The sequence below is a fragment of the Ambystoma mexicanum genome, chromosome 7p (assembly GCF_040938575.1).
Source record: "Ambystoma mexicanum isolate Mex_15411 chromosome 7p, UKY_AmexF1_1, whole genome shotgun sequence".
NCBI classification, from domain to species: Eukaryota; Metazoa; Chordata; class Amphibia; order Caudata; family Ambystomatidae; genus Ambystoma; species Ambystoma mexicanum.
In genome coordinates this window covers 223,314,043-223,339,914 of record NC_090939.1, presented here as the reverse complement: position 1 = coordinate 223,339,914, position 25,872 = coordinate 223,314,043, and the positions used below count along the sequence as shown (strand labels likewise).

Genomic DNA, 25,872 nt, shown 5'->3' with positions numbered 1-25,872 from the left:
GGAGTGCATGAATGACGGGTTTTGGGAGAGAGCTCAACAGTATCATAAGAAGGTGCAAGGCTACAACAGATCCAGCTATATGTAACTCAGAGCATACATGACCCCTCAGAGGATAGGCCGATTTAAAAACGCAAGTATACAATCATGTCCCAAATGTGGAGAAGTGAGTGTGGGAATGACCCATATGTTCTGGACATGCCCGGGAATCAATAAATTCTGGAGAGAAGTGGCCCACCGTCTGACAGAAAAGGGGATCACGCTAGATGTGGAGTCGGTGTGGGCATGTAGTCTGGGGGGGGGGTTCCCCAGGCCACACAAGCTAAAGCATGTGAGCAAACTTAAACACCTGGCTTATATACTGGCTAAGCGTAGGATTGCTATGAGCTGGAAAGCATGTAATAGGCCAAAGTTAGAGGTTGTTACACATATTGGCCGTTGGTCCCTTTGGTCCCGTAGCCGCTTTTCAGGTCCCGCAGATTGATCAGATTGTGTACTTCCAAGATGGAGGGCCGTTGTACAGCCTGGGCGGAGAGCAGCGGTTCAGTCTCTGCACGTCTGCAAGAGATGCCGAGGATCGCTCATGTGATTCCTTTCTACGGAACAGAGATCGAACGTCCTTCGCGTCACTACTGTTGTTTCAGGCACTCCGTCGTCTCAGCGGGTTTTCCTCTTCGCCCAAACTCCTCGATTGCTTGCTCCAGACGACCGGGTTCTTTTGCACCCCTCTAGTTCAACCTCGTCCTTCCGCGTATTGCTTCTCTCCTTATACAGTCTAAAGAGGATCCAGTCTCCCATATACTCTGGTTCCTGTCTACAGGAATTGCCTCCGATTCTTAATTAGAGCCATATCAAGAGGTGAGGGACTCCTTTCCTTATCGCACTATCATTCAGTCCTATTTCCCTTCTATCTTAAGAAGTCTCTTCTCAACCCCTTTGTTTCTCTGTTACTAGAAGAAGCCTTCCCGCATCCAGTTCCACTTCAGTCCTTGGTGAGAACCATCTGCACGACTATCCAGATTCGCCGGCATCCAAACACTTCCAGGGTTTTCTTCCCCAGAGGGTTTCCCTGACGGTCGTGTCCTTTCCCCCTGGTTTTCCTCTCCCGGGCAGGGAGGGACAGGTTGGTCGGGGGAGCCTTCACCTACGGCATTGGCTCTTCTGTTTGGTATTCAGGTGTCTGCCAAGGTGAGATCTTAATTGTATCTAAATTGTATGATTACCAGTTTACTGAGAAGGTAACAGAGGTGTGGTGGAATGACCTCAAGAAGTGGGCTGAAACCGAAACTGCGGTATGGACCGAAGCAGCCAGTAGAGGGGAGGGAGTGGGGGGGGGGGGGAAGAGGCAGATACACTGACGGCCTTGAGGCATTTAGTGGCTACGGTGGTTAGGTCCACCCAAGTATGTTTAAGCAAGGATGAGATCTCCCAGAAGACAGAAGAGGGAACATCCCAAGAAGATTTAACAGCGGAAGGCGAAATGGAGTAAGCTCAAGTTAAGGGGGGGGGGAAGGGTAGGTAGATGTTATAGTTTAATGAGACTCAAAATGTTTAATAATGTATAACACGCACCGATAAGTTTGTTTTATGTATTATGTTTGGTGGTTATAAAAATTCATTAAAATTGTTTAAACAAAATAATTAAAAAAGAAAACAAGTCCTCTAAGAGTTCGTGTCCTCCTGACTCGCCACAGTGGGCTCCGTGTTCTACGACAGCCCCACTATCTTCCATGGAACTACCCCTGGTTCTGTCGGCTTTCAGCTCTCTTGGCTCTCCACCCTCTCACTGGTTCTCTGGCACATCATCGCTTATCAGCTTCCTCGGCATAGTCCATTGCAGAGTCTGATTTAAAGTGCTATCCTCAGTATCTTGCTGCTGATGATATTGGTTCACGTTGTCTTCATGAAACTGATAACACTCTTGTGTATTATACAAGTCCATATAAGACATCACATGGAGGGCCTCAGTGAGTTCCTCGTGGCAACAGGAGTCCTTGTCCCCAAACTTTGTATTAGTTGTAAGGTTTGGCAATAGGCATCTTAATATAGGCCCTTTTTATTTGACACAACACCACTAGGACTGCCTTATTTTTATTTGATGGTCGATGCTTGCTCCCATCTTAAATTTAAGTTTAGTTTAGGAGTTTTTCCACCCTGCATTTATAGTTCAATAAACACCCTTGAACTGTGATCACTTTTGCCCGCCTTTACTGTTGCCATCATGAGTTCCTTACATGCCACAGTACTATTGTTGTTTGGTCTGCTTCTGTGCTAGTTCACATCCCCTTTAAGGGCTGAAGGAGGGTTATCGGTCGGGCTGTGCGCGTTTCACTTTATGATTGGGATCACTGCCAGTTTAGTAGTAGTGCGAGTCGGAGTAGGGGTTTATTCCACTACTAATTCCTGTACTTCTACAAACAGGAGTATTTTGTTACACCAATACTTACAATTACATCTTATTTGCATGTAAAATTCGAAGTTATACCGTGAGGGCGTTAACTGTTTTGTGAAAAAGAAATTAGACACAAAAGTAACTTTTCCAAAAACATTACCAACTTGTTCCTGAAAACAAAGCACACATCAGTCTAGAAAATGAATTTTAATTTTCACTATTTCATATACTATCTAAATAAACTTACTGAAGCCAAACTGTGAGCCTAAGTAGAGGACAAAGCCATAAATTGCTCTTTCGGGCAACGGTGACGGAGAGTTTACAACCATGCTGTTCTCTGCAACCTAGAGAAAAATATAAACATTGAACAATCAGCACTATTTAACAGTTTTTAACATGCCAACATTTTGCCCTGGCCACTTCACATTGCTTGAAACCATTTGGATCTGGACTACACATGTGGCCATAGTTGAAAAGGTAATTCCACTCAAACTATTTGCTGGATGTACCCTACTCAAAATAAACAAAGAATGGTTTCTTATCCACAGCTGCTATGTAGGCCCCCCTTTTCACTGGGGCACAAAATGGCCTGGATGTAGTGAAACATACATTGACAAGCTCTCCACGTATCCCCGCATATGTGTGTCTTTTTCAAAAGGTTTACCTAGTGCGAGGGTCTAGGAGTGAGAGATGGACTGAAGACATCATGAAGTAAGACACAGACAACAGATTCAACTTTTTAAGTAGAGGTTTTATTTTTCTTAAATATCAGGATGGAGTAAGGACTAACGTGCCCTATGATAAGGTGGGATTTTCCTAGCTAAAGAAAACTAAGGCTAGCCTGTGTCAGTAGGTTCAACTTAAAAGTCTGCCTGCATCCAAAACCTATACTTGCCATCATAACTAAACATATATAACGTGTAGGGATGTCAGAATCAAAAGAAATGGTTGTCAAAACAAAGTTCTAAGTACCTTCCAGCTTGTGGCTCAAGTTCAGCTTCCCTTCCCCAAGTTCAGAAAAATGCTAAAAAGGCCTTGGGGTTCCCTTCCCCAAGAGGTCAGCTCTTCCAGGTTTCGAAACAACAATCAGTTCAAGTCTCACAAAGGTCCCTTTTCTCTCTGTATTTCTCATGCACAAATAACTGTGGCAGAATGCAAGCTTCTTCGCATTTGCTTTACTTGGCTCTTTTCAAAATAGGGGTCACTCGGTCTAGGCCAAGTTCGACGGACCACACGTGGCACCCATTACAGTTCATGCAACAGATTTGCTATACTTCCTTTCTTCAGATATATCAATCAACAATTATTTCAGGTTCTCCTAGGAATTTATTTGGCTTTGCCACAACGTTTATTTCACATAGCTCATTCTGTGGTATTCACCTTTTATACCACCTTACTTACCTTACACCTGTCCCCGACAACACCCCGTTCACTATACTGTAGTGAGCGGGGTGTTGCGGGGGAAAACCCTACGAGGAAGGCGAGTACAGCACAGCGAGACGGCTACCACGAGGCAGTTCAAAAGAAGGAGAAAGACGGCAGGAATCAAGAGGGTGCCAAGGAGAGCAGTGACCTTGCACTCTTCGTCCCAGACCCGCAGAGCCTTCGTGAAAGAGAGCGCAAGACCACGAACAATCGCACAAATGTCCTGCAGCAGATGTCATTGGTAAACAGGGCAAACCTATGCCAATAAGCAGGAGCGAGGAAAGGTCCTTCACCCGTGGGACTGGCCTGGACTCCAAAAAGGCAACAGCCAAGTGGTTCATCACAGCCGGTGAGTCTAGGGGAGAACCGATAAGAACCGGGCTATGTTGAGTAAGAATCTTAAAGTAGCAGATTTTGAACCAAAGCTGATGACTTTGAATGAGCTGTAAAAAGTGTGAAGGGGAGACGAGCTGCAGAAGGAAACCGGCACCACATGGGTGCTAAAGCAAAACATGCTCTCTGTGCCACTAGTAAAAAGAGTAAAAGCGGGCAGATCCAGCTTCCCTTATCTCGCGCCCACTCACTGGAATGCCCTACCACCCACTATCCGAGGTGAGGCCTCCCTCACCACCTTCCGCAAACACAGAAAACTACCCTCTTCACACATCAGCACGAATACTTTTCATGTATGTTGTATTATATGACCAAATGCAATATCTGTAACAACAGTAAGATGTCTTGTTGTATTCATAATGTGTCAACAATCGCTACCATGCCTGTACCATGTAACTAAGTTATTGCAAATAACAGCGTCTCAATGCCCCTGGGCTGCTTGCGCGCTATATAAATAAATACATAAAAAAGACTCTGGTCGAGCCCCATATGAGAGAAACTACAAATACCAGAAGGCCGTAGGAGGGCCAGCGAAATAGGTCAAGGCAGTCATAAAGTGGTTCAAGCTAAATCCCTGTAAAATCAAAAAAGACTTTGATCTACAAGCACTGTGAGAGAAAGGGAAGTGAATCCCAGAGTAAAAGTGAACATTGAGAAACCATGGGAATTGAATTGCGTTAAAGTCAAGAGAGGTCTGAGCTCGGTTGAGGGAGATCCAGGGGTAAAGCCGTCACCCAAAGTTGATAAAGAACTGATATATTTGGGAATACGATTTAGAAGGGTCAGCGCCCAGAAGAGGGAGCCCGAGGGGTGAACACATCACCCAGTGACCATTGGAAAAGAACTTTCATTTGTTAAAGGAACTTTTGTTTTGTTGTTTGAACACATCAGGTCCTCGAAGGCAAGAGACTTTCAAGTGAAACAAGACTTGGCCATAGACGGCCCTGATAACTGAAAGCTCAAGGGTTAAAAGCTGAACTATCATCCCGTGCTAGAAAGGCCCAAAAGCGTGTCTTGAGAGCTGCCATTGGCACTGTCTCGTACTCGAGAAGCCCAAGACTGTACTGTGCTTCAAGCTCCCATCTTACCCAGTGTTCAAAACGTCGGGAAGGGAGACCCAGAGGGAGAACCATGCTACTGCATCCTGACATATTATTTAAGAACACTTTTCTTTTCTTGAGAACTATCCCACACCCCTTTTTTATCAGTTGTGAGGTTTGTCAATAGGATTTTTAGCATAGGGCCTTTTTGTTTGGACACAACGACACTACAACTGCCTTATTTTTCATTTGATGGTTGTTGCTTGCTCCCATCTTAGACTTGGGTTTAGATTAGGCATTTTTCCAACCTTGTTAGGAAAGATGTCCATATATGGGTGATTTTCCCTCCAGTTGTGAACCCCCCAATATTTTGCTTTTGTAGGGCCATCCTATCCTGACTTGTGCCAGTGGAGCCCAGCCTTCTGCTGACTGGGCTTTTGCTCATTTTATTATAGGGAAATTGACATGCCCTTAGGACAGTCAGTACTGGGAGACTTTGTTTCCCTTAGTCTTTCACTTTGTTGCTAGTTCTAAGCAACATTTTATCAGTCCACAATGTACCTTACAGTACAGTGCGCTGGGGTCTCTTTCATTTTTAAGGCCCTAGACACCCTCAAAGGATTTCTTCATGAATGTACAAGTGTGCCTTGGGCAGAACTGGTGTCAGCTCTTACTTTTTATGTATTTACAACTCTTTTCAATGGTCCATACTGAAAGGGGCCCTTCCCTCGCGATATGGAAACAAGGCAATAACCATACACGAAAGGATGTGCCAGACACGAGGTTCAAATTCCCAATGCTAGGGTTTATTGCAAGCAAAATAGTCCCAATTGGCCAACTGTGGTCTCACGCCCCGCGACGTGTATTCTCTAGACCTCGAGGGACGCAAGAGCGCGAATTACGTACATTAGTTACATATATACAAAATGCATATCATACAATCAGCTATGTCATGTTTAACACCCCCCTTTCATTAAGTTTCTTTGAACTCGGCATGATGTACATTTCCGACGAGTACGACAATTATGACACTTTCGATGTCTATTCTAGTAACAATGTGTAATTTAGAAAGTGCGGAGGCATCTTCTAGTTGTTGAACAGAACACGGTGCTTCTGTTCTTGGAAGCAAGCTGCACACGGGGGAGGAGCCACATTCCAAGCTTTGCTATCTATGAGGTGCTATTCGTGTCCTGGGAGCCGACACGCACTAAAGGGTTTTGTGAGGGGGGGGGGGTGCGTAAGAAGAGCATAATTCAAGCCTTTAGCTGCTTTATTCTAACATATTCTAACAGTACGAGACTGGCTGGCAGCTGTGAAATGATTAAATGCCCTGCAGCTCTCCCTCAAGGCTACAGAGAGGGAGCGTGGGCATTCCTTTCTGGGCTACTCATGAGGAGTTTCAATGAACTCCTCAGTCCCGCGACCTTGCCCTTTCATATTCAGACAACAATGTTAACAGTTGAGCAGAGTAAGCAGAATTCGCAAGAATTTCAAGCTGCAAAGCAGTTTTAGACAGAAAGCAATGAGCAATGGTTAACAAGCAAAATGGCGATTCTTGCTACGTTTAAAATGGCTGCTTGTTCGTCAAGCATAGCAGTCTGTATTTCTATAATTCTGTGCATAAGACGGTTGGCCTTCGGCCATCAAGATCCATCTATCATTCAAATGAAGGGTATTCACTTTTCCAGATTGACAAACCCTCCTTTTGGCCATATGCCAAACGTCTTATTCATTCATTGTATCCTCCTCTGATGAGGATAAGTCTGGGGTATCTATGTCTGAACTTTTCATGCTATCATGAGCATCATCTTCATCATTAATGTCTATAGCCATGAATTGTTTTACTTTTTTTGTTTCATCAGTGTCTCTGTTATTTCGGCCAGGCGTTTGTTTTCCTCTCGACACCATGTGCCATATCCTTTAGTATATCCCTCAGTTGTCTCAGTGCAAACTATTGGTAGGCATTGTATGCAACAGCAACATGTTATGAATATACCAAGTACCACCATTAGTATCGAAATTAGCTTCCATCCCCAGGACCGCAATAGTCCCCACAACCAGGATCCTATCCCCGAACCCCCTTCTTGAGTAGAGTGTGTGGAACTTAGGACATGTAATTTCCGGATTGCTTTAAATATCGTAGGGGAGTAATCATCTATAAACACACAGCATGCAGTTTTTACGAGTTTGCAAACTCGCCCACGATCAACTAATATTATGTAAAGAGCCATTCTGTTTTGTAGTGCCATTAGTCTTATTCCTTTCTCTTCTAACGTCATGTTCAATAAAATATCCGTTGTTGAATCTATTGTATTTTTTAATATTCTAGACAGTTTTCTTATATTATAGGAATTTTCTATTTGGGCCAAGAATGGTATGAACGATTTGGCTACATCATTCCATCTTCACTACTCCTTTGAGTTCTACCTTTTGTTTGTCTGGCTACTTCTGCTGTCTCCAAGAGGAACACTCCTGGAAACAGTAGACCTAAGTAGCATGTACCTCCCCAGTTCTTAGGTAACCATGGATATGCTTTTTCCCCACATGTAAAGCAAACAGGGTCCCCTACGTAGATGGGTTCTATTTCGTGCTTTAAAACCACTGTGTTCAGGCAGCTTCTAAACGTTCCTACTTTATAGGAACCTTTTTTCTTTAAACATAGGGGAGCAGTTTTGGGGCTGTGATCCACTGTATAGGCAGGAGGCACAGCATCTTTATTCCATTCATCCCTCATTCGAAATGTCATTACTGATGTTTCTTCTGTTGGCGGGGTCGGTCTATTCTGCCTATGTAATCTATCTACTCTTGTTATCTTTCGTGTATTTTTACTCATGGGATCTGGTGAAAACACGTGAGATTTGTGGAATATGGAACAACCCACAGGTCTCATGATCACTTCCTCAAATTCATTCATATTGGTCTCATCTAGCTGACCCGTTTTACTCTTGTTCCATTTCCCAAAGAACATTGCACTCAACGATACTTCACATGAATAAACCAATGATAACGGTTGTACATACCAGCCTATCCCTTTCCCATCGTGCTGTGGTAAATGGGCACAAACCCAGCAATGTCTTTTCTTTAAAACCGCATGGGTCATGTTCATGATGAGCAACAATGTATTGTTGCCATATCCTTCTCTATGTCTTTCTTCCATTGGGGACAAAGTACCAGTGATTACATGAACCAGGCTTTCAGTAGCTGCTTTTGGCAAAAGTGTTTCTAATGGGTGCGTGGACTCCAGGAACCATAGTGTAATAGCGGTTATTGTTGGGACTACCATACTTAAGAAACACAGGACCAATGTCCAAATCAGTACCTTATTCCTTTTACCATGCTTTTCCCCTAAATTTACAGTCTCTAAAACTATCATCTTTTCAGCAGGGGTGCAGGAGGAGGCTGAAACCGGTCTTGATTTGTTCTTCATCATCCTTCTTCTTGCTGGCAAAGTCCGTCGCAAATGTCTCTCGTTCTTGATGCCAGAAAAGTTCAACGAAAATGTCACAGTTCAATTCTGCAAACCCTTTCACAGCCTAGATCACTTATCCACTCCGAGCAAGATTAGTTGTTCTTTCTCCCACTGCTCAGACGATTTCTGAACAATTCTTTATTGATAGAGTACTATGTGCATCTAGCTTGTCCTGCTCTGGCTCCTGACACTCTGACTTTATTATAAGCGCACCGAGGAGCCGGGAGTCTTGAATTGTCCGACATGAACAACTCTCACACTTCTCTCCTCTACACCCCTGGCTCCTATTCCGTCCGTGAGTGGAACCAAAGGCAAAAGAAAAGCACCAAAGATCTGTGGATCACTTTGCCTGTCGAAGCCGCAAATTATACCGTTTCACTCCTGGTATTGTATGATCCGTGAATAGTGCCGTTGCACTTCCAGTATCAGGCTCAGTGTCAGGCTCAGTGTCAGCCTGCGGCACAATGATGGGTAGCGATGAGCGCCGTGGCAATGATGTAGTTTCTTTCTTTGGCTTTGGTGCGTTTGCAGAAACTGGTGGGCGCCAAAGGGGTACACGCAGTGTTTCTGCTGGTGTTTGCAATGCAGAGTTTGTGTCGCTCGGCAGTGATGTTGTTTCTGCTGAGCAACGTTGGGGCACTTTTCGCCCTTTCCCCTTTCTGACAGCCTCCTCGGGCTCAGTTTCGAGTTTCACTTCTCGCGTAGGCTTTGTTTCAACTTTTACTTCTCGCTCAGGCTGATGCTGTGGCAGTGGACTGGCAACAGTTTCTTTCGTTTCCGAGACCGTTTCCTTTCTCTGGTCGTCGGAAGTTGTCAACAGTCCTGGGAATCTTTTGGCATGTGTCGCATGGATCCATGCCTTCCGTCCGTCCACTCGAATGGCCGTTTGCGTCGCCAAAAGTACTTGGTAGGGGCCGCGCATCACCTGGCTGCTAATGCTGTCTTCCGCTCAAAGTTCTTAATCAGGACCCAGCTTCCAGGCTCCAGCGAGTGCCCCGGTCTGGTGTATCGCACTGTTAATGCCTCCTGCACCTGCTGATGAATCAAACGCAACTTCTGCATTAAAAGGCCACAGTAAGTGCTTAACACAGGATGCTCGACCTCACATAATCTTTTGGGCTGCGGTGCGCACCATACATTTGCCGGTCTCCCCATTATAATTTCATAGGGGGAGAGCCCAGTTTTAGCCTGCACAGACGTGCGCATGCACAATAGCGCTAGGGGTAATGCATCCACCCAACTCAACTTGCTCCCAGCACAGATTTTAGCTATCTTTGACTTTAAGATACGTTATGTCTCTCAACAAGCCCGGCAGAACTGGGATGCCTGGAACTGTGGAATCGTTTCTCTATCAGTAGACCTGCACAGATCTGTAGTACTACTTCGCCCACAAAGTGTGGGCCGTTATCTGACCACAGGACAGCCCGAACCGGGAGAAATACTCTTTCAACATTACGTTTGCCGTTGACATGGCAGTACAGTCTTTTAAAGGATATGCCTCCACCCACTTGCTAAATACACAAATCACCACTAACACATATTTGTAGTTCTGGCACCTTTCCATTTCTATGAAATCAAAATGGATCACCTCGAATGGCATAGAGGCTGGGCCAAAAACGACCTACTGGAGTTACGGTTCCCTTCCCTACATTGTGTTGCAGGCACGTAATACAATTCTGCACTAGCCTTTCTGCATTCTTTTTTATGTGCTCATTTTTCCATACTGTGGATTCAAGCCTTTAGCTGCTTTATTCTAACATATTCTAACACAGTACGAGACTGGCTGGCAGCTGTGAAATGATTAAATGCCCTGCAGCTCTCCCTCAAGGCTACAGAGAGGGAGCGTAAATATGGGTAGGGCAATGCGCCATTGTAACCATTGCGGTTACATAACAATTTGGCAACATCCAGTTCTTGGTCTCTTTGTCCACCCAACATCCTTCCAAATCTAACTCAGCAGAGCCCTCAGCCCACCCCTGAATCTCTTCAGTCGTGGCCTCAGCCTGCATTTTTTTTACTGTGGCAACTCCATTCTCTATCATACAAGGTACTTCCTCTGTTTGTACTGTCATCATTCTAGTACTCAAATCAGTGGCTGTTTGTTTCGCAATCCTGTCTGCAAATGCGTTCCCTCCCCCACTTTACATTTACTATAGCTAAGCGCTTTGGAAACGTGAGTGCAGACAAGAATCGTACAATCAAAGGGCCATGCTGAATCCTGGCCCCAGGTGATGTCAAGAAACCCCTCTCAGCCCAGAGTCTGCCAAAGTTATGAACCACGCCAAAGGCGTACTGGCTGTCAGTATAAATATTCACGTTCAAATTCTCAGAGAGTTCACAATCTCTAGTCAAGGCTATAATTTCTGTGGCTTGTGCAGAATTGTAGGGGATTCTTCTGCTTTCCACAACCCTTTCTAGAGTAGTAATTGCATATGCGGCCGTTGATGTGCCATCAGGTAATTTAAAACAAGAGCCGTCACAAAACAACTCCCCATCTGGCTCTATCTGTGGGATGTCGCTCAAGTCAACTCTTCCCTTTGTTTCTTCTTCAGTGACCATTAAACAATCATGGGGTGGTGATTCGTTGTCACCAATTTCTGCTATGGCCAGTGGCATTAATTCTGCAGGATTTAATGCGCTACACCTCATAATTTGGATGTGGGGTGCAAACAAGATGAGCTCATATCTTGTTAGTCTAGCAGAGGTGAGATGTTGCATCTGTGTTCTGTTTAATAGAACGTCTATGGCATGTGGCACCATCAGAATTAAAGTATGCCCCAATACCATTCCTTCCGTTTGTTTCACTGACGCAGCAGCCGCTGCAACAGATCGCAAACATCGTGGTAGTGCGAGCACTACAGGGTCCAGCGCGGAAGAATAATAGCCGCACGGCCTATTTCGTCCACCTTGTTCCTGTGTCAAAACCGCCAATGCACATCCTTCACTCTAACTCACAAATAGTCTAAAGATCTTTTTATAGTTAGGAGTGCCTAAAACTGGCGCAGCACACAATGCAGCTTTCAATTTCCCAAACGCTTTCTGACATTCCTCATCCCACTGTAAAGGCATCACTGCATCCTTTTTAGTTAATTTTATCATCGGCTTCACAATCAACGCAAAATTACTAATCCACTGCCGACAATAAGAGGCCATGCCTATTACAGCTCTCACTCCTTTTTGAGTTTTTGGAATAGGCATACTAGAAATACTTTCTATGCGTTCTGGTGTTAATTTTCTCCCTTCTTTCGAAAGTAGGTAACCCAAATAAGACACCTCCTTTTGATTATACTGGAATTTCTTCAAACTCGCCTTGTGACCATGGGTCGCTAGGTGTGTCAATAGTAATATAGTACTTTCTTTGCAGATATCTTTTGTGTCTGCAGCTAGTAATATGTCATCTATGTACTGCAAGAGTGCGCAACCTGTTGGTAGTTCTAGCATATCTAGCTGTTCTTTTAGTGCCCTGCTGTAAATGCGCGGGCTTTCTGTGTATCCTTGTGGAATGCGTGTGAATGTGAATGATCGACCTCCTAGAGTGAACGCGAACAGATCTCTACTGCTTTTATCCGCGAACAGACATCTACTGCTTTTATCCACTGGAATGCTAAAGAATGCGTTCTTCAAATCAACTACACTAAAGTATTCTGCAGTGGCCGGTATCATTGTCAGTATTGTTGTGACATCTGGGACCAAAGGGAATTGTGGGTCTACCACTTTGTTCAATGCGCGCAGATCAATTATGAAACGATATGGTACTTCATTGCCTCCTTTCTTGTAAACTGGAAGAATCGGGCTGTTGCACGTGCTACCTGCAATTTCTTCAACCACCCCCAATCTCACTAAGTCAGTAACAATACTCTTTAATCCCTTCTCACCTTCAACAGAAATGTTATACTGGGGAATTTGTGGTAATGTAACACCTTCTTTTCAAAGTTATTTTTGCTGGCTCTATTTTCAAGCATCCTACATCGTTATCATGCATTGCCCACAGACAGGTTGGTACTCTTAGCTCTTCTGGTAACGCTTTTGACATAAATTCCGTCACCGGTGCATCTTGAGGCCAAATCGTGAGGAACACCCCATCTGCCGTACAATGTATAACTGCCCCCAATTTTCTCAACAAATTTAATCCTAGCAAGTTCTCCCCACAAATTTCTGTCAGAAGAAATGGACACTGTTCCGTAAATGGTCCTATTGTAATTGGGACAGCTTTGGACACAGGGTTAATTACTGGTGTACCTGCAAACCCTACAGAAACATTCTTTTGCCCCGACAGTGGGATCTCCGGAACCAAGTGGTGGTCTATCGAACACCTCTGTGCCCCTGTATCTACAAGGAAACGGTGCTCCTTATTCCCGACTCTCATTTCTACGTAGGATCCTCTCTGATTCACGGGAATAGACACTGGTTCTGACCCCTGCCGTGGGCTGTCCTATTGCGAAAATAACACATCGTCCGATGTGTAGTCACCGCTGCTGCTATAATACGTGTTTGGCTGTGTATCAAAAATATTCCCATTTCCCCCTCGGTGTCCTCCACTCTGATAATTTCTCTGTTGGCCCTGCCCGCCCTGATTTTCGTTTGGAACACTTTGGTTCAATGCCTGGTTCTGTTGAGCTTGGTTTTGACCATAGGATTGGTTTTGATTACCTCCATTGGTATATCCCTGTTGCTGCTGCATGCTATTTCTGCTTGGGCCATTTGACCCCTGATGTCCTCTATGAGGCCTTCTCTGGCCAAACCCACCTCTATTCTGTAGGTGCGGGCATTGCGCTCGCCAGTGTCCTTCCTCTTTACAGTACGCACATTGAATTAATCCCAATGACACCCTGTGCATATTATTCAAATTTCCCCTACCTTGTGCATTTCCTCTACCTCTATTGTATCCAATTACCTGCTGCAGTAACACTCCGACTATCGTTCGCATCACTTCTTTTCTCATCTCCAATGGGTACCCATTACATATCTCACTTACTTCCTTCACTGACGTTCTTTTGTTTGACATCCATCGCATTGTTTCCCCCACCCATGCCTCCAATCTTTGTTTATCACCTATTTGTCCCGGTGCCGGCAAATGCTTTGCACCACTTGGAAAAACTGTCGGCCACGATTTTTGCATATACAACCTCGACGCCTCCTTCCTACCGTTCTTAATACACTCCTGACTATATTCAGGTGTAGCAAACATTTCAGCATATCTATCTTCCATTTCATTTTTCAGTTCAATGAGTTTGTACACATGTTTTCTTACATCCTCATCTCTTTGCTCACTCCGTGCTAACTTATTCAAATCTAACAATCGTTGTGGCGGTAAATTCCCAAGTATCTTTTTCCATTCTCCCACCAAAAATTTCCCCATGCATTCCAACACTACCTGTCTCTCGTTGCTTCTTCGGTACCCATATAATGAGGCCAATGCTGCCGTCCCATTTCCTTCTCTGTACATTTCTGCCTCTTGCTGTAATTCAATCCTTGTTTCTTTGCTGATCGCGCTGCAAGTTACCCGTCCAAATCCTGTTCCTTCAGCCCCGCCTCTCGCCTCCCCGGTCTCAATTTCGACTTCAGGAGGGGCGGATGGTGCTGAATCTGTTTCTGGAGTGGGAGGTGCGGATGGGACAAGTGACACAGGTGGCATCTGTGAAGGGTCTTCCTGGGTTCTGGGAAATTGTGCGTCTGCGGTCTGCGCTTGTGGGAGGGCTCGAGCTGTGGTTGGGGCGTGGGTTAATGCTTGCGTGAGGGGAAGTGCTTGGGCTTTTGGAGGGGGTATGAGAGCTACTGGTTGGGCCTGTGCAGTCACTACTGGCGTGTTTGGTTTCGATCCTGGTTTTGGGCCTCGGCCCGTATGGGTTAGCAAATGTTCCATTAATGTGTCTGCTATGTGTAGTTTCTGCTGCGGGTATATTCCTTCTACGTTCATTTGCTCACATCTCCCTTCCCGTCTTAGACTTGCCATCCATTCCTCCTCCTCTTTTTCTTCTGCTACCTCAAGCTTCGATTTGTGCCTACACGCATGCTTCTCTCTACTCCCAAGTCGGAGCATTGCTTCCCTCCTCCAATCTTTGATAGTCTGAAAAAAGCTGCGGGTCGCGCTTTTTTCCTTATCAACACCTTTTCTAGGTTATCTATCCTCGCAATCTCAAAGCTACCATTAATCGGCCACTGATGGTCCTGCTGCTTTCTAGTTTGCCTATGCCAAATGTCACAAAATATTAAATCGCACCCACACCATATTTTGCATACATGTCATAAGCCGGCGTTCCCCCAGGCGGTGCACTTTGGCCATTTTCCAAGGACTGTCTACCGCAGCGGAAAAGCCCCGCTAAAGTGGACAGTACTCCAGGCATGTTTTTAACCTTCTCCTTGGTTAACTAACCTTAACCTGGACGTTTGAATTTGCAAAATCAACACTCTACCAAAAATCAGGTTTTCGTTTGAATCGGGGAATGACACCTGATAAAACAAGTCGCCTGTCTTGACGCAACCTCTCCCAACGTCGTGTCTGCACTTCTCTGGCCTCTGTCTCGTTTCGGGACCCTCGCCTGTTTTGCCCTCTGGCCCGGTACGTCGATCAGGGATCAGATGTGTGCAGATCTGCGAAGGAATCTCTCCTCACTTCTATAGGGCACCCCGTACACCACCTGATCCCGGCTCGATCGTCCCGTCCTCGCCGTTCTTCCGCCTTTACTCCGTTACAACGTCTACGAAGAGGCAAGTGGGGGAGGGTCCCTATTCGGGCGCCATCTTGAAAGGGGCCCTTAGGGGTCCCTCGCGATATGGAAACAATGCAATAACCATACACGAAAGGATGCGCCAGACACAAGGTTCAAATTCCCAATGCTAGGGTTTATTGCAAGCAAAATAGTCCCAATTGGCCAACTGTGGTCTCACGCCCCGCGATGTGTATTCTCTAGACCTCGAGGGACGCAAGAGCGCGAATTACGTACATTAGTTACATATATACAAAATGCATATCATACAATCAGCTATGTCATGTTTAACACCCCCCTTTTTTTAAGTTTCTTTGAACTCAGGATGATGATGGACATTTCCGACGAGTATGACAATTATGACACTTTCGACGTCTATTCTAGTAACAAGTGTAATTTAGAAAGTGCGGAGGCATCTTCTAGTTGTTGAACAGAACATGGTGCTTCTGTTCTTGGAAGCAAGCTGCACACGGGGGAAGAGCCACATTCCAAGCTTTGCTATCTATGTGGTGCTATTCGTGTCCTGGGAGCCGACACACTCTAAAGGGTTTTGTGAGGGGGGGCCGTAAGAAGAGCATAATTCAAGCCTTTAGCTGCTTTATTCTAACATATTCTACCACAGTACGAGACTGGCTGGCAGCTGTGAAATGATTAAATGCCCTGCAGCTCTCCCTCAAGGCTACAGAGAGGGAGCGTGGGCATTCCTTTCTGGGCTACTCATGAGGAGTTTCAACGAACTCCTCAGTCCCGCGACCTTGCCCTTTCATATTCAGACAACAATGTTAACAGTTGAGCAGAGTAAGCAGAATTCGCAAGAATTGCAAGCTGCAAAGCAGTTTAGACAGAAAGCAATGAGCAATGGTTAACAAGCAAAATGGCGATTCTTGCTACGTTTAAAATGGCCGCTTGTTCGTCAAGCATAGCAGTCTGTATTTCTATAATTCTGTGCATAAGACGGTTGGCCTTCGGCCATCAAGATACGTCTATCATTCAAATGAAAGGTATTCACTTTTCCAGATTGACAATACCGCATTTGTCCCAGGACAGTGGCCAGTGCCTATAATGGCCATGCCACGAGTTCCTTTGTTCTGTTTGCCCATCTTGTCCCTTTGCCTTCCCCAGGTCGAGCAGACCTGGGAAATTCCTTAGTTGGTCATGCAGAGCCCGGCGCAAACCGAAGCTGTCGCAGGCTTCTGCATGCCTTGTGTGTGAGCCTCCAGGATGTGGGCTGGAACGGTCTAGTTCTAATACGCATCCTGGGTGCCAGGATGTCTGGTGTGCTGGGATGACTGGGGCCACCGTGGTCCGTGATTGGTCCATGTCTGGGATGGCTGTATGTGAGCAGATCTCTTTGGTTTCTCTTCATTCTGGCGCAAAGGAGATTTTGGATAAGAGAAGGCATTTTACACCCATTACAGGTCGATCTGAGTTCACAACTTTTTAAAGGAGGCAAGTATCCTGAAACGAAGAAGCAGAGGCATGGAACTGCTGGTGATCCCCTGGAAGGTTTGGCACCCCGAGCCTACTGTTGTCCTGTCGGACCCCCTGTTTGGATCGAACATAGAAGGCCTGCAATGGCGCTTTGACCCATTGGAATAGTGGGGCCAACTATTCTTGGCACCTCCAACTTAGCCTGCAAACGAGCCTGCTCAGAAGTGTTCCTGGACCACCCAATGCACTCACTAGCTCGTATGGGACCTTTGCTCTGGAACCACTGGTGTCGAGTTTCGACTGGAGCCTTTGGAGACTCTACGCTCTGAGTAAAAGGCACTCTCCCGCCGAGTTGCGTGCACCTAGCATTCCTAGGTCTGGATTTAGGAGAGTACGCCTAACCCCTAGTATACACGGTCACCGTGTTGCCCAGCTGTGGTGACAAACTTCGTGGGTGCCTGGCTGCTGTGCACTCAGACTCGCTGCAGCAGGACTGGCCTGATCCCTTCACCCGGAGCGGAGAAATCGCCACTGTCCCGCCACAAATCATTCCTGGAACGCAGCCCCTGAAAGCCGCGCAACTGCAGGATTTGAACCTGCGACCAAAGTGGACTCAACTAAGTTTGGTACAGAGTGCTCCGAGGGTTGGTGAGTACTTGCAACCCTTACCAGTGGCCCCTGGTGCATCCATTTTACAAACGAGTGTCCCCTGAGGGCCTCTCTTCTTTGTCGAGGTAGCCTGTGCTACTGAGCTATTCCCAATTCAAGGATCCTGTTCTGCCTTCTTGGGGAGAACCTCCTCGAATAGTGGGAACTTATTCTTCACTGCCTTTACCAACTTCCTGAGTCGCTACAGCCCCTTGAAGAAACCCTGTTTTGACTCTACCACAAGATCGCGTGCATCAGCATGGAAAGTACTTTTGAGCTCAAGGATCCACTCATCTTAGGGACTGGACTGCCTCTTAGGGTTTGAACTGTGAAGGTCTACCTGAATGATATTTGCACTGTGTGACCCCTTTCTTTGCAGGTTGTGTATCTCTACTGTGCAATATTCCTTTAGGTCAACTGTCATTGTATATATGTTTGCTAGTTAGGATTGTGTTTGTTTGGTTACTATTGCTTTGCTTCTATTGTGTGTTTTACTTAAAAGGTCTTTAATAAAAAGGTATATGTATTTTTGATATATACACCTGACTGAGAATAATTTGTAGTGTTTACTGTGTGTGCTCAGTGTGGGCTTTCGATCACCCTTACCCCTCCTGAGACCTAGTCTTGACCGCCGCAAATGCTACCTTGATTGGTCTGGCTTGTCCAGGAGGTTACCCTGTTCCAGGCAACTAGGCTGGCCTTCTGAACCTGGTCTCACCAAGTCAGAGTTCAGAATTCCATCTTAACAAACCTGCATACAGAATTTCACTGTTCAATAAACACCCTTGAACTGTGATCACTTGTATCCATCTTACTTGTTGTCACAATGAGTTTCTCACATTCCCCAGCCCGGGTCCTAGACCCCCTTCACATGATGGTTCACAATGGTCTCTCGGTTTAATCTCTGTTTCCTCCACAGCCTTGGTTTACTCTTCTGCCAAGGTCTGTGTGGGTCATTGAGGTTTGCCCAATTTGTATTACCCTTTATTTCTAGTCGGGGTATGCTTTCCTTATGGGAGTCCCAGACCCCCTTCATTTCCTTATTATACCACGTTCGCTTGGCTTTTTCTCCCCTTGATCCACAGCCCTGGTTTACCCTCCTTCCAAGGGCTGTGTGTGCCACTTACAGTTTGTGTTCCCCTCATTTACTGGTAGGGGTATACCTTCATTGTATGGGTCCCAGAGCCCCTTCGCTAGGTTATTCTGCATTAGTGGATGTTGCATTCCTGATCGACTTTGGGCCCCTCTCACTCTGTGGGTCTCCCCATCCCTGTGACCAGCTATCCCTGTAATTGTAGGGTCCGGCCTGTCACCTTCCGGGTGTTTGTTGGTCTCCCAGGAGCTTCAGCAGCTTTCTTGGCCTCATGACTTCCCTCGTTCTTCCACGTCCCTTCCCTGCAATTCCCTGGCATTTTTGTTGCACGCCAGCCGCTTCAGTTACTGGCGAGTGTCCTGCTTCCCCTCCGGTCTGCCTCTGCGTTGTGTTGCGTGCTTTCTTGCGAGTGCTTCGCAAGCGTGCTGCCTTCCAGGACACCATCTGCCATTCTGGACTCTGGGTCTGGATGTGCCGCGCCCAGTTCTCGCTACGTGCTGGACCGAAGTTGAAGATGCCATTGTTCTCTTCCCTCTGACAGCGGACCAATAGGAGTGTCTAGGAGACTAGAATGTGTGTACTCCTTCTGGCTAGTGATCATCATTCCTCGTGGACTCTTCCTTGTCTCTGTGGTTCCCATTGGGGCTATTCAACAACAGCACATGGAAGTAATAGGTACTGTGGAATAGGAAGGGTCTTGAGAGAAGGTGGGAGGGTAAAGGGGATACTGCATTCTCCAGTGGTCACTGCTCCCTCCTCATAAAATCCTCCTGCTGAGTACCACCCACGGGAGGACTATTGTGTAGCGGCCTCAAAACCCTACTCACTGAAATGGGCTTCCCCATCTAAAGCAGTGATGACACCTCGGGATTCGTCACACCTGGCACAGAGTGGGAAAACTTTTCCATAAGTAAAATTTTGCCATTTGAGTAGTAGAGAGCGTCTCAGCCCACATCTGATTTTGGGCGAAGAGGAAGGAATGCCTATAGATTCTACCTGATTTATTATTGTTTTTAACATGAAAAAAGCAGCCTGGACATGTAAGCATTCCTTTCCATTACTTGCTTTGGTGGCCGCCATCAATGATCCAGTGACCAACTGAATTTTCCCCTGGAGATGGAAAATGACACCGGAACCCAGGGACCACCTGGATTCCTGATCCCATTCCCGTCCCAGCCAGAAAATAAAGTGGTCTGCTCTGCCAGATTTACTGGGGCATCATGCGGTTCTAAACATTCGGTGTAGAAAAGAAAACTTAATAACTTAATATATTCTGGGTTATGCCTCAAGACGGGAAGTCCGCTGACTAGGCTTCCAATATACCAAACATGCAAATACTTTTGGTTTATTTATTCAACAAGTAAAATCATTTGATATAAAAACATACATTTGCAATTACTGTTTCAACATTTAAGATATACTCAACAAATCGGACAAACAAGCACCACATTAAAAAAAAAAGAAATCCTCTACACCATCCTGATGAGCTGAATTCTGTCCATTACATAGTGAAATGAAATACGGATCCCACATACGACAGATGTTAAAGGACAACATGTTATAAACCGGTGCACTGAGATAAAAGGTTTGTACATTTGTCCAAAGGAATTGAATTAAGGTTTAGGAAGTATTCAGCACCACAGGATTAAATTGTTGTAAAAGAAATTTTTTTTTGATGATTCTTATTTTTTGGTCCGATTTTGTGGAGTAGGTCATATATGTGGAAACATTTAATGCGGCTGTATGTGTTTATATCAAATGATGGTACTTATTATTGAATAAAACAAACCAAAAGTCGTTGCATATTTTGTGTAAATAGAAGCCTAGTCAGCAGATTTCCCATCTCGCATAGCCCAGATTATATTAAACGTTGTTTTTTGAGTCTGGTAGGATTGTAAAGCCTCGGTAGAATAAGTCAGGGGTTCTCCAATTTATTTTTCAAGCAGAAATTAAAAGCCTGTCAACTTGGTTGGTCTTTCAGAACGTCCAAAATGCAACATGTCAATCGATAAACTGGTGCCTGAAATATTTCCCACAGGCCACATTTGACAACACTCTGTTTCCTGGGTCTGGTTTTAGCCCTACAGGCAGTTTTCTACCATGCCCTGTGACGAATCGCAGGGTTCAGTCACTTCTCCCCAGGAGGGAGCCTTTCACTGTGGGGCTAGGGAGATGAGCCCGATACACGATACCCTTCCTAGGGGTAGAGGGAAGCAGGACTTCACCGGGAAAGACTCCCCCCCCCCCCCTGCCCACCACCTTGGGGATAAGGACTCCCGTTCTGATGAGGAACTCCCTAACCCAATCACACTTAACCCATCACTAACACCTCCTACCCAAACAAGACGTGAGGAACAAGCTGAGGTCTGTTACTGTCATACAGAAACCTTAAATCAACATGAAAAGAAATACTGGTCTAATACTAGGAAGAAGATCATGTGAGTAATACAGAGTACTCATACAAAAAAGAAGAAGGGCTTTGACCCTCTGCTAGGGAAGACGCAGCAACGTGTCATAAATGAAGGAGGAGGAGCCCTGATCGGGACAGAAACCAGGCAGTTTCAAATTAGCTGTGCAAGGAGAGCTGAAGGAGACCGGGACGTGCAGCTTCCGCGCTCGCAAGGAAGCTGGCATGTAAACCTTAAACAGGCCAGACCCAAAGCGAGAGAAACTGAACGAAGGAAATCTCAAACAAGGAACGTAAACCAAGGTGAGGCATGACCGCGAGTTGGTGAACTGCGGAGTCCAATAACATTTCCGAGACTGCATTCCCGACCAAAACACACAGAACAGGTATGTCGACAGAGAGAAGGAAACTGAAGACAAATTGAGGAAAGGAGCCACTCCTGAGCGCAAGCCTGGTGATGCTAACCCTGAGAGAAAAAGGTAACGGGGAAAGCAGCAAATCCTAGACCAGAAAAATGTGGGGCGCGGCCACATCCCTGTGAGGGCGCGAGATCCCAGCATAAAATGTAAAAAATAAGTTTTTTTTTTTTTTTTTTTTTAGGTGGAGGAAATGAGCAGGGGTGGTTTACATGGTGGGACTGGGGCATAAAACCGTCTCAGGCACCAATGAAAAGTGGCACGCAGTTGCAAATGGATATTCATTCTTTTAGTCACAGACTGATTGAAAAGTACCCAATGGGTTTTTTTGTAAAAATGCAAGCAAACTGGGATATTTAAAGAATATTTATTCAGCAACAATGGTCAAATCTACTAGCTGCACAGTGAAGTAACTCATACTGGCCCACATTGGCCAAAAAAGTGGACCATTTTGACTGGTCCACGCTAGCATTTTGCATGTTTTGGTACAGGCAAAACCCTATAGGCCAGTCCGAGCCTGGCAGCTCATCCATTATGGGCAAGGGGGTGTCCAACAATGGCCCTGTCACCCATTATGGAGGAGTCTAGGAGCCAGACCAGTGAAACACCGAGCACTTCCTCAGCTACTTTTTCCAGCTGAAGGAGTGCTCCTGAGCTGGCTGAACTGTCAAAGGGAAACATAGTTTCCCTTTGACAGTTCAGTTCCCCAGTTGCACATGCTCACTGAACCATGCAAGGCTGGGGGCGTTTTGCTTCGCCAGCCTTGCATTGCTCATTGGAAATGCTGGCTGGGGCACTGCATGTCCACATGTGCGAGGGGGAGCTCCTGCGCCCCCCCGCAAATACGGACAGAGCAGCCTGGAGCAGGTAGTTTCAACACCCACGCGCAGGCTCCTGTTTATGTTCATTTATTTTTTATTTAATTAGGTGTATGGATGCGTATATGTTTGTGTTATGAGCGAATGTATGGTGATGGGTGCTTGTGTGAATTATAGTGTGCTTACTGTGTGAATATATGTGTGTGTGGGTGTTTGTTTTGGTCCGTTGAGCTGATTTTGGCGAATGGAGAGTTGTACAACAAAGGCATTTTGAAAATGCCTTTTTTGCACAATCCCCCTACCCACCTGCCAAAATCGGCTCCCTTTCTGAGGTGCTGTGGAGTGCAGGGAACAAGAACGGTACTTTTTTTTACTGGATATCATAGATGTCCAGTCAAAAATACCATGCTTTCCCCCTTGGCCCTCCTAGCGCCTTGCATACATACATAATCATGTTGATAGTGTTAGGTAGGCACTGTGGGGCCCAGGGGATTGGGCACTTTAAAAAAAAATATTAATAAAATGCAATAACTTCAGAATAAATCATTGGGATCGGCGCTAGGTATAAAAAAAAAAAACACTCCTCAGAAGAGACGCACACTGGCTTCCTACCCAAACAAGGATAATTCATAAAACACTTGCTCTTACACACAAATGTGTCACAGGCCTTGCCCCTATCTACCTTAATAAATGTCTCAACCAGAAAGAATCCCGACATCTACTGCCAAACTACATCTGCACATACCACGATTCAAAAACACCAGAATGGGTAACACCAGTTTCCCGGTAGCAGCCCCCGGAACCTGAACTCCTTACCGGCTAATATCATCAATGAGCCCGCCCTGACTATTTTAAAGAAACTCCTCAATACCTGGCTCTTTAATAAATACTAATGTAATTGTCCATTCTCCACTGTAAATATCCTGTAGCTACCAAGCCAAACACACTATGTACTATATGATCTGTAACCACAATATAGTATACTGTTGCAATCGTAACACTTTCTTCCAAGTTTGAAATATGCCTGTAGAGAACATTGTAATCTAGGTTTAAGCATTCTTGTAATGCGCTGTGGTACCCGAGGGTTTGGGCGTACTATACATTTAATAAATAAATAAAATTAAATATCTGTTTACTGGACATCTATCATAGATGTCCAGTAAAAAATACCATGCCTGCCACCTCGGCCCTCCAGCGCCGATTGCAAACTGTTTGGCTTTTTATCAATTTTCTTTTAAAGTACGCTCTAAAATGTAACATTTTAACCCATTATTTTAACAAAATTCACGGGCGGCAAACCCTCCCCCCCCCCCCCCCCCCCCCCCCCCCCGAGTTCCCCATGATTGGTTCGGGCTCCCTCGTTGCGCTCGGTCACTATGGCATATCTGGTGAAAATATTTATGCCCTTCCACTTAAAATATTTCACCAGCCACCACTGGCCCTGGGACTGTGTTGGGAGCAGGGTGGGGGAGCCCAGGGACTTCGGTGGGAGCAGGGTGGGCGGGGGCCATGGGATAGTGGTGGGAGCAGGGTTTGGAGAGCCCAGGGGCTTTGGTAGGGTGGGCAGAGCACAGGGGCTGGGCTAGGTGTGGGATGACGGAGTCCAGAGAGCTGTGATGGGAGCAGGTCGGTGAGCCCAGGGACTATATTGGGAGTAGGGTGCAGTGACAGCACACAATAGTTCATAGCCATTTGGCCTTCCTGTACATTTGGCATTGTACGGGGGGGCAGCTGCAGCTTGCCCACATTTTGCTCGGGGGTGGGGCCCAGGCCTAAAATGTTTGAACACCACTGCCCTAGAGGGATACCGAGAATAATGAAGGAAAGTATCAGATGCGTCCCAGTGGGGACCTAATGTTAAAGTTACCGAAAAAGAGTGAGAATCTATTTAAGAGCACTCATACTTGTCTCAACAAAGATAGAATAGCACAAACAGCTAAGAATCATTTCTGGAACACTCATCCTTGTCCCCTTAAAACCACTGTGGTGGAAGAGAGTGAGAAGTATTACTGGAAGACTCACACGTGTTCCAGTAAGAATAAAGTGGGGCAGAAGAATATGAATCATTACTGGAAGACACATGCTCGTCCCAGTAAGAATAAAGTGACAGAGATGAATACAAATCATTCCTCGAAGACTTCTACTCGTCACAGTAAGAATAAGGTGGTGGAGAAGAATATGAATAATTACCGGAGCATTCATGCTTGTCCCAGTACAACCAAAGAGGTGGAGCCAAGTGAGAATCGTTACTGGAACCCACATACTCATCCCAGCAATTATCAAGTGGTGGAGGAGAGTGAGAATCATTTTGGGAACATTTCTACCTGGTCTAGCCAGGATAAAGAAGGACATTGAGTAGAGAACAAGTGGCAAGTTTAAAAAACAAGGAGAGAGAGAAGAACAATATTGGAAGGGGAAAACAAAGTGTAATGGACATGGCAGAGAAATTGAAGAGTCGCATATCTGACCTACATGAACTGATCAAAGTAGTTACCAAGAACTACCTACGAATAAGTTACTAAAGTGACATCGCTGAAAAGCAGACCACAAGAGAAGGGAGTAATTCTCCTATGCCTTAGTTGGTTTTGATAGTGGCAGGGGCAAGTCAGATTAGTTTTGGACAAAGGGCATATCTTCCTTTTGGACTCACTAAGCATCCTAGATAGTTTGTACTAGGTAGGGAAAACCCATAGCTTGGGGAAAGTTAGGAGTTTTTACCTTTTCGTTTAATAAATACATTTCCAAAATGGAAGATACGAGTCCCTGTCCTTCTGACACACCATAGCCCCCACCCATTGGCCGATATGACCACACACCATCCCTTCTGTTGTGCTGCGTCTTCCCTATCCATCTCTACTCACATCTCCTGTATTTCTCGTTCCTGTAGCTACCAACTTTTTTATATTAAAAAAGCCCGTTGGTTGCTCACTTTTTTTTCTGCTTAGCTTCTTATCTCCTCTGTAGCTTTTTCTCGGCTGTTAAATTGTTCTCTTATTTTTGGTCTGCCTGCTCCTCATCTAGCTTTCCTTTGCTCTATTTATCATTCTTCTGTTCGAGTTCTCTGTACTCTGGCTCCTCGAGATTCAATTACTTCTGCTTTGCATTGGCTTTCCTTTGAACATCGTTTTCTTTTTAAAACACTTATAGGCGCGTTATGATGCCATATCATATCTTTGTATTAAAGTTTAAGTCCCCTTATGGTCGTGCCACTTATCTCTCTTCTTTAGTTACTTTCTACTCTACAACCCGTTCACTTCGTCCTGAATCTCTTTCTGTTGGCTGTTACTTGTGCTTCATGTGCCCCATCACATTTATGTTAATTTTTGCTTCTTGCCCCTAAGACCTGGAATACTCTTCCACTTTCTTTGCGTTCCATCTCTTCTTTTTCTCTTTTTAAGTCCTGTTTAAATGTACATCTTTTAATCTCTTGATCTGCTGGTTTCCGCATTACTTGCTCATGAAAATTGTACCGTTCATAACATTTACAGCGCTTAAATCGCTATAGAAATTCAATAAAATATAAACACAATCTCGCTAGGCCCCAGTCTCCATTGACATGAACCTTCTATCCGATGAAATGTTCACCCTTCTCTCTAGGCGATATAGAATACCCCCTTTCACCAAACATCCCCAGTC

At 45.4% G+C, this 25,872-nt stretch overlaps 1 protein-coding gene and 1 long non-coding RNA gene across 4 annotated transcripts in view; one reads left to right on the top strand and one right to left on the bottom strand.

Annotated features, from left to right (window-relative positions):
- The window catches only part of LOC138525845 (uncharacterized), a 341,157-nt gene that overhangs the window by 265,454 nt on the left and 49,831 nt on the right, over nucleotides 1–25,872 (top strand). The window lies entirely within an intron of this gene.
- PIGP (phosphatidylinositol glycan anchor biosynthesis class P) overlaps nucleotides 1–25,872 on the bottom strand; it is a 210,639-nt gene that overhangs the window by 163,704 nt on the left and 21,063 nt on the right. The window contains exon 2 of the mRNA XM_069636093.1: nucleotides 2,637–2,733. Within this exon, the coding sequence (XP_069492194.1) occupies nucleotides 2,637–2,718 (82 nt within the window). The 5' untranslated portion in view covers nucleotides 2,719–2,733. The remainder of the gene's footprint in view (nucleotides 1–2,636; nucleotides 2,734–25,872) is intronic.